The sequence below is a fragment of the Corvus brachyrhynchos genome, unplaced genomic scaffold, assembly GCF_000691975.1.
Source record: "Corvus brachyrhynchos isolate BGI_N302 unplaced genomic scaffold, ASM69197v1 scaffold11, whole genome shotgun sequence".
Taxonomy (NCBI): domain Eukaryota; kingdom Metazoa; phylum Chordata; class Aves; order Passeriformes; family Corvidae; genus Corvus; species Corvus brachyrhynchos.
The window spans coordinates 2,486,774-2,494,633 of NW_008236965.1; the positions used below are offsets into that span (position 1 = coordinate 2,486,774).

Here is a 7,860-nt window from a genome sequence, read left to right on the forward strand (position 1 = left end):
TCTTCTATTTAAACAGCAGGGTGCTCCTTGTGTTGAGCAGGAGTCCCTTGCATCCTGTGGAGAACTGAGAAGTTACTTGTCTGCATTGAAATCTCTGAAATGTCTAGGTTTACAAATATTCAGCAGACTTCTTAGTACTTAGTTGTTAAAGGAAGGCTTTCACAGGCAATTTTATTTCTAGTGCTTCCTGATTAAGTGCTGTGCAAGCTTAAAGGAATTTTTAATTAGGTAGGACAGTTAATTATTTATTCTACAATTTCTAATAACATCTCTTAGTTTGAACTCTCATTGGTTGCAGCGGTGGGGGGGGTGAGACACGGACGTAAAAAAGATCCATGATTTACTCTATAATTCTGTAAGATCAGATTTAATTTGCCTAATTTGCTCCTGAACCGAAGATAGGCCTAGAATTGTTGGTGAATACGTGTAACAAAGGTGAAAGGACTGGTAAATGTTCAACCTGATACATTGTTGGAAGTCAGCACTGATGGATCTTGAAAAAGAAAGGATAGAGAAGTTTCAAAGTGTTAAGAGTTCCTTTTCTCTTGGCTGATGGAGCTGCAGATGGCCCTGAGGCTTTTCTGCTCTGACTGTATAAGCGCTGTGTTTTGAAATAGGACTGTGCCAGCCCCTCCCTGTTTCTCTAGTAAATCGTTTAACAAGAGAGCAGGACGTTACAAACCAAACCATTACATTGAGGGACCAACCTTCTTTTTGGGGAGACTTTAATGGGACAACACTGATTTTTAGTGTTTGTCAGTTCAAACCTGTGTTATTTGGGCTCTTTCCAGCAAAACTCTTCTGTTGCTACTTTAACTGTACTCCCCTTAAATGGTTGGGAGCTGGTGATCTGCTTCTACCTGGAGCAGCTTTCACCAGTCCATAAAGCTGCCAGGTTGCTCTGGAATGTACCAAGAGTCCACTTTCGTGTGATGTTATGTGTCAAAACAGACACCTTCCCCAAAGGCTCAAAATGCTTTCAAAGACAAATGTCAGGTTTTAACTGCAAAAATAAATTCCCAGCATGAACACAGATTGGTAGAACAGCAACAGTGTGAAGTAGCAAGGAATTTAAAGAAGGAATTAAGCTTTCAAAAAAATGAAAGTAATTTAAGACCTCGGTTTCCAAAACAAAGCACAAGCTCACCTTCAAGTGCATAATGGTCCCAGCAGTGTTAACAGGAAAATTTGTGTGCCTGAAGCACACAAGCACATGGTTTGCAGGCTGTACCAGTGTTTGCTGGGCTGAGGTGTTTAATGTGTGCTAACAGACAACGAGGCAAGAGGCAAGGAGCCAAAACCATATGGAGAATATGTGAATGCTTGTGATTGCTGTGGAAGGACTAATTACATCCCCATATCTCTTTCTGGTGTGAAGTATGGCGCCATGTTAGATTTTGAAAGGATTAAGTTGTATACAATTACTGCCAAAGCAATAAATGAGAGACAATTTAAAGAAATAAAAATACTTGTTGCTAAACTTTGATATCAACAGCATTTTGGCTGTAGCCAAGAAAAAGCACAAAAAGTTATTCTATTTTTGTATGCCCAGTGCTAATCGCCAAGGTTAAAAAAAGCTGCTTTAGTGCAAACTTGCAAAAGCTGAGACTTTGTTGTGTGGTAGTTAGGATGATGTTGCAAACAAAGTATTTTGAGATACATAATAGATTACCTAATGAAATAGATGATTAAGCAAAACCAGGAAGAGAAATGAGTTCACAGAACCTTAAGGCGCGTTTGCAGGAGAAAACACTCTTCAGGTCTTCATTGAACACCAAATAAACCAAAATAACTAAACATAGAAAAGTGTAATTTTTGGTAGGGAAAGGGGCTTTCTAAATAACATAATGAATCTAGTCTAGTATGTTGGATTTCTTTACAAATGCCCACACAGAGGCAAAAAGGGAGAGCTGGTGCCCTGATTCATTTGAATCCTTAGGATTGTGTAACATGAGACTTAACTGAGTCTTGATTTTTTTTTCCCCAACTGTACTGAAATATTCAAAAAAGTATACTAGGCTTTAGAAATAAACTGTTTGAACTGGAAAGTTGGTGTTTTGTAAATACATAGCCTGCAATTTCTTAATGAAGCCTTCCTCATCACAAGTAAGTATGTATATAACATTACTGCAACTAAAATATTTCAACAGTTTTCGTATGTGTTTGAGCACAGTGTTCTAGTTCCTTGTTTTATAAAAGACATTGAAGGATATGTATTTATTTAAATATTTGAGGTAATTGCTTGAACAAGATGTCTCTTCCTTGGTAACAAAATTCTCTTGCTTACTTGTTCTCTCTTCATTGCATATATAGTGCCCATGTTAGGAGACTTGTTTGTTTGGCTTTGAATCCTTTCGGGGTAAGAAAGGAGAACTTATTTACATACTTGTATCACTTATATACAGTTTTCAACTGTTACAGCTGTTCTGTTATTCACCATATACCCAAGTCTCTGTAAAAATGCTTATTCTACCTGGGTTTAGTCTGGGAAGGTATAAAACGAGCACTTTTACTACACCACTGCGATGGACTGGAGAGGTATGGAACATTTGATGAGCATGTACAGATTGTAGCTTTACAGAAACAAAAGCAGCTACACAAAGCCAGAGTACATTAGTAATTTTAGCACTATGGTAAGTGAACATAGTAAACATCAGCCGTTAAGCCAACTCTGCCAAAAGAATTGTGGTAATGGAAGAACTGATGAGTGAGGAGTGGTGTCCACAGGCTCTGGTGATGTCAGTAAAAGGCAAGAGGTGTTGTGGATGTACATGGGCCGTGCCACGGCCAGGTGGGGGCGAGGGCTGGGAACCAGCAGTCGGTGCTCTGGGGCGGCGGTGTGATTAAGGGAGGGCAGGTGTTTGAAACTTTATAAATGTTTAGCCCCAGCCTGGCAGCAAGAAGTGACCCAGAACGGCAGGAGCGGCGGAGCTGGGACTTTACACTGGCAGAAGCACTGATGGGAAACAGGGCCGGGGCAGAAGTTTAAACCTTTCCTGCAGGCAGTGTGGAGGCTCATTCACATGACTCCGCGTGGAACAACAGTAGGAACCCCTTCTGCAGCAGTGAGCTAGAAGGAAGCACTTTTGAAAGTGCTACAAAACAAGTGCAATAAAAACGTAATTTTAAAATGATTTTGGATTTCATATATACTAGGACCAAATCAGCAAAGGTGTTAACCGAAAGTTTGTTCTTCACCCTTTCAGAACAAAATCTGGTATTTGGCTGGAAATGGCATTTCCCAAATCACGCTGAAGTCTCAGAAATAACTACTGACACCACACTTCAACTTTGTACCACTGCACAAAATACCTACATCTTTGTGTTAAAGCAGCACAATGTATTCATCATGCTGCCTTCCTAAATACTGAAGTAATGCATGGTAGAGCCAAAGTGGTTAAAGGACCATTATCTTTCTGCCTTTTTAAGTATGATTACAAATCAACTTTTCCTAAATCCTCTTCTTTTAAAAGTGTACAGTGCAACAATTTTTGTTGAGTCTAAGCCTACCCATCCTTTGAAAGACTCTATCTTTCTTGGTATTTTATAGCTGTTTCTTCAAAGAATGAACCTCAATAAGCACCATGCAGAAGTATAAGCTCTTCGTTTTATCTCTTTATCACAGAATTACTCTTTTTTAGTTTCTGCTCAGCCATTTACTGATCATTTTCTGCTGAGGTACTGTTATTTATATGCAACACTGTTAAGTAATGTGTGTATGTACTAATGCCTTAGAGAAAACTTCAGTATTAATTAAGATGATTACTCTTCCCACATTTTCATGAAACCAGGGCCTTGAAAGCCAATGTTGATAAAAACAAAGAATAAAAGCAGACTCAGTAGTAGCTGTTAACTTGTGCTGGTCTGGTAGGTTTCTTAGATGCCACAAGCCTTCTGTGAAATATTTATCGAGGCATTACTCATTGCTCCCAATAGCGAGGTCTCACTATACTGGCACTCCCCTCAAATCGGGTTCCGACGGATTATGGAAGAGGTGCAGTGAGTGATGTGTCAGTGCTGGTGCCACCCTCTGTGCCCTGCTCTCCAGCTACTGCTCCAGAAGTGGTACGTGTGACACCTGGCTACCATACCCTGGCTACCCAACCCCTTTGAAATGCAAATACACACCTCTGTTCAGGTAGCTGAATATGACCTACAAAGGGTAAAAAAGTAAAAAAAATCATCACTGAAGCAAATCCTCAGTAAAGTGAGAGAGCTCACAATGCATCTATCCACTGATCCTGGCCAAGAAAATCAAAATAATTTTCAACTTCCTTAGCTGTACATATTGCTTTCTTTTGTCCTTCACCATCTCAGCATCACAGTTCAGTGACTGAGGAGGGGGTGGTACAGACACATCAGCACGCAATGTATTTGCACTTACACTGTTCACACTTGGCTTTCCACTGCTGCAGACACATGTTCCGCATGTTTAGCAGTCTCAAAATCCCACTACTCATCACTCATGGCAGCAGTGAAAGTTTTCCATTAGAGAAATTTAACATTTCACAAAAACATTTAACAAAAAGAACTCAGTATGTAATGTGCCTCCCAGGCCCTCTTCCTGGTGTGACAGGATATACAGCACAGTGTAGAAAGAGGCGAGTCTTGTGAGAGTCTCACTCTGCCTGCAAGAGCCACTGGGAAAGCAGGTTGATGCACAACTTTGGCAAGATTATGGCACTGATGTTCTTTCAACTGCAGATCAAGAGAATAATCTCCAGAATATCTGAATGCCTAAAAATGTCTATGGGTGCTTAACCAGTCTCTCAGAAGTGTTTCAGCATATGGTTCATTAGGACCATGGGTGCAGTGCACTGATAAAGGACTCGGCCCTAAATTCCACCCTGGCGCTGGTGGCATCCAAGCACTCTGCTGTAGCTTACGCTCTCTTTTGTGCTCACCCTCACGCTCCCAGACTAGGTGAGGCTTAAGTTTATCCAAGGTCCTAGAATTCACAGTTACAGAAAAGAGCTGCCAAAGCATGGAAGATGCAGTCCTTGAAACAGACACATTGACTGATCAAGTACATGGAGAGTCAGAGAGAACTACAGCTGACTCTTGCTTTTAAAATGGAAAAGCACGATACAAAAATTAATGTATTTACACTCAACACCATGTGAGGTAGTACTTTACAAATGGAAAAACTGAGTACAGGAGTGTAGGCATAATAAGGGAACATGGAATACAGTACAATATGAGGAACAAAATGCAAGCTGTTTCATCAAAGTCCAGTTTGATGAAATCAAAACCATATTTACCTTTAGAAAGCCCTTGAAGACACTAAAACCAAAAACAAGCTTTGAAAACACACACAGTACTTTGCACCAAAATATGTTAAGTAGCACAACTTGCTAAATAGTCTAGTATATAAAATAGCTAGAACTATGTATATTAGTACAGTTGAAGAAGTGGGAGTGAAATCTAAATGGATTAAAGTAGTAGCACCCTACAGTAAGTTTATTACATTATGTTTTTTCCTGAGGCATGTGATTCAGAGTACCTAAGCAAAACTGGTTTTACACCTTTCTTCCTCATCCTATTCACAATTCTACCACCGTTACTCTGCCCCCACCCCAAATCATTCCTTTTTACAGCCTTTTCCAGATATTTTATATTTGCTTAATGTAATTTTGAAGTAGTTTACTCCTACTGTATAAAGAACTCCCAGGTCACCCACACAGAGTTCCATGATGACAAAGTTACATTTCAAATTAATCACATTCTTTTCATAAACCCATACTAAAATAGGCCAAAACCAGTACTGCCAGTTCAGATCCAGTTTACTTGTAGTTTTTCTTTGGGGGTTTAAGGAAACATGTAGTAATATCAGAAATGACAAATTTAAGTCAGTTAACATTGCCATCCTAATTACAAAGTGTAATACTTTAGAATCCTAAAATCAGAACCATAGAAAGAAAGGAATAAAGTTTTTTGTTGTAAACTGCTGTCTAGACAAAACAAACTGTTGTGCAGAAAACGTACTAGTCTTCCAAGAAGAGTTTGGTTGCTTGCTTTTAGTTCTTGTACAACGATCACTGCAGTCTTTTGTTACTCAGAAAAACTGTATGAATTAATGAAAATAAGCAATATTTTATTTCAATACCAGATTTATGGTTTGTGTGTTACACTGGGGCTGGTTTTATTTACTGATATTAAACAGATATGTCTGAAACACAAAGTAACATAAATTAGACATGCCATGAGACATGTACAATTAATTTCTCCTAAAATGTGGATAATTCAACCCACTTCTATGCCAATTCTTTTACACTTTTAATGGTGACAGTGACTAGTATTTTAGTAAGAGGGTAAAATTCAATAAAACATACGAGGACAGCCATACAACTCAAAGATACTGTTTGCACAGCTTCCAACTCCACTGTGAAAATACACCCCCTCCAAAATAGAAATAGGCACTTCATCTTTAAAAATGAAGCCCTCTTATGTTCTTCAGTCGTCATCAACAGTTGGCTTGATTGTCACTCCTCTTCTGATCTGACCCCAACCAATTAAACTGCAAAAAGAAAAGGTTTATATTACTTTTAATAGTAGTCAGAAATATCCTGTGTAAGTGAACATCCTTCTGTCCTTTGTATGCCTTCAGTTCTTACATTTTGAATTTTCTACACTTATCTCCCACCCAAAACATCCTACAGGAACTAAACCTGCTTAGTGGAAACACAGAATAGAAAAGGGAGAAGGACAGAGGACATTTGTAACCAGCTAAGGGTGTACTGAACAGTAAGCTGAAAATCTGAAAGTATTGTAACTTATGTTGTACTGGTGCATGGTAGATCTATTCACAGCTGGATCTCTTTCACCTGTGTCTGAAGTGTTGCATTACTTTAAAGCAGAAATGAAAGGAGTTCAGTAGGAGTACAAACAGCTGTAACTCTCAACGAACAGGTAGCCTGTGACGGTAACTCAACTCTTGGGTAAGTGCTGCTATTTATATTCAGAAAAATGAAGGCCTTTTTTACAGGCCACTATTGCCTCAGAAAAATATGCTTGTAAAAAGAAATTCAGAATACATCCATTTCCACAGTCAGCAGGCATTTCATATTATTAATAAGACTGTGTTCAAAACCTTTCCAATTTCTGGTGAGGAACCACACATGCATCTCAATTTACCTTGCTAAGCAGTAGAGCCTGTCTTGGGACACCAAAAAATGACCTGAAGGTTATTAGATCAGCACTTCCCACTTTTTAGTACCATACCCATAGGGCATAATTTGACCATCTTTGAATTCACTGATCCTTGGAATCACTGGTGTACCCCATTTGCTGTTTAGCCTCTCTCTATGCATCTGTATATTTCCTTTTTATTTTATACCTCTTTTTAGTCTTGCTTTATGAACTTCTGTATTTTCAAGACTCCTTTGTGTCACACTGCAAGTTCCTTTTCACAATACAAACTGTATATTATCTTTACTCCAATTAGATTTTATTATGCTGCTTTTCCCAGTTTGCCTTCTTTCCCTTTTCTCAACTTCCAGTTTCCTTACATTGTCTTTATCTTTTTAATACAGCGTGGGAATCAATTTTTCAATAATTATCTTTACAGCAGGCTGCCCCTATTTTCCCACCTCATAATCCAGAGACAGGTGGTCTTTTTGGGCACTATTTGGTCAAGTTTTTTTAACTGGGAAGGAATCTACAGAGGCAACAAAAGACACATTACAATTTGCACAGGCTATCAGTTTACAGCCTAAAAAAAAAGAAACCCAAAACATAATTTTTATTATATACTTTCTCCTCTTCCTTATGTTTTACCTGACTTAATTTGAGTCCTGCCTTTTTTTTTCCTCCTGTTCAAGACATGTTATCTTTTGTCTTGGCTTTTTTTTTTTTTTTTGT

General features: G+C 38.7%; 1 protein-coding gene across 1 annotated transcript in view; it reads right to left on the bottom strand.

The window, feature by feature from the left end:
- Nucleotides 1-5,765: 5,765 nt before the first annotated feature.
- EIF2S3 (eukaryotic translation initiation factor 2 subunit gamma) overlaps nucleotides 5,766-7,860 on the bottom strand; it is an 11,905-nt gene continuing 9,810 nt past the window's right edge. The window contains exon 11 of the mRNA XM_008629232.2: nucleotides 5,766-6,517. Coding sequence (XP_008627454.1) covers nucleotides 6,454-6,517 — 64 coding nt within the window. The 3' untranslated portion in view covers nucleotides 5,766-6,453. The remainder of the gene's footprint in view (nucleotides 6,518-7,860) is intronic.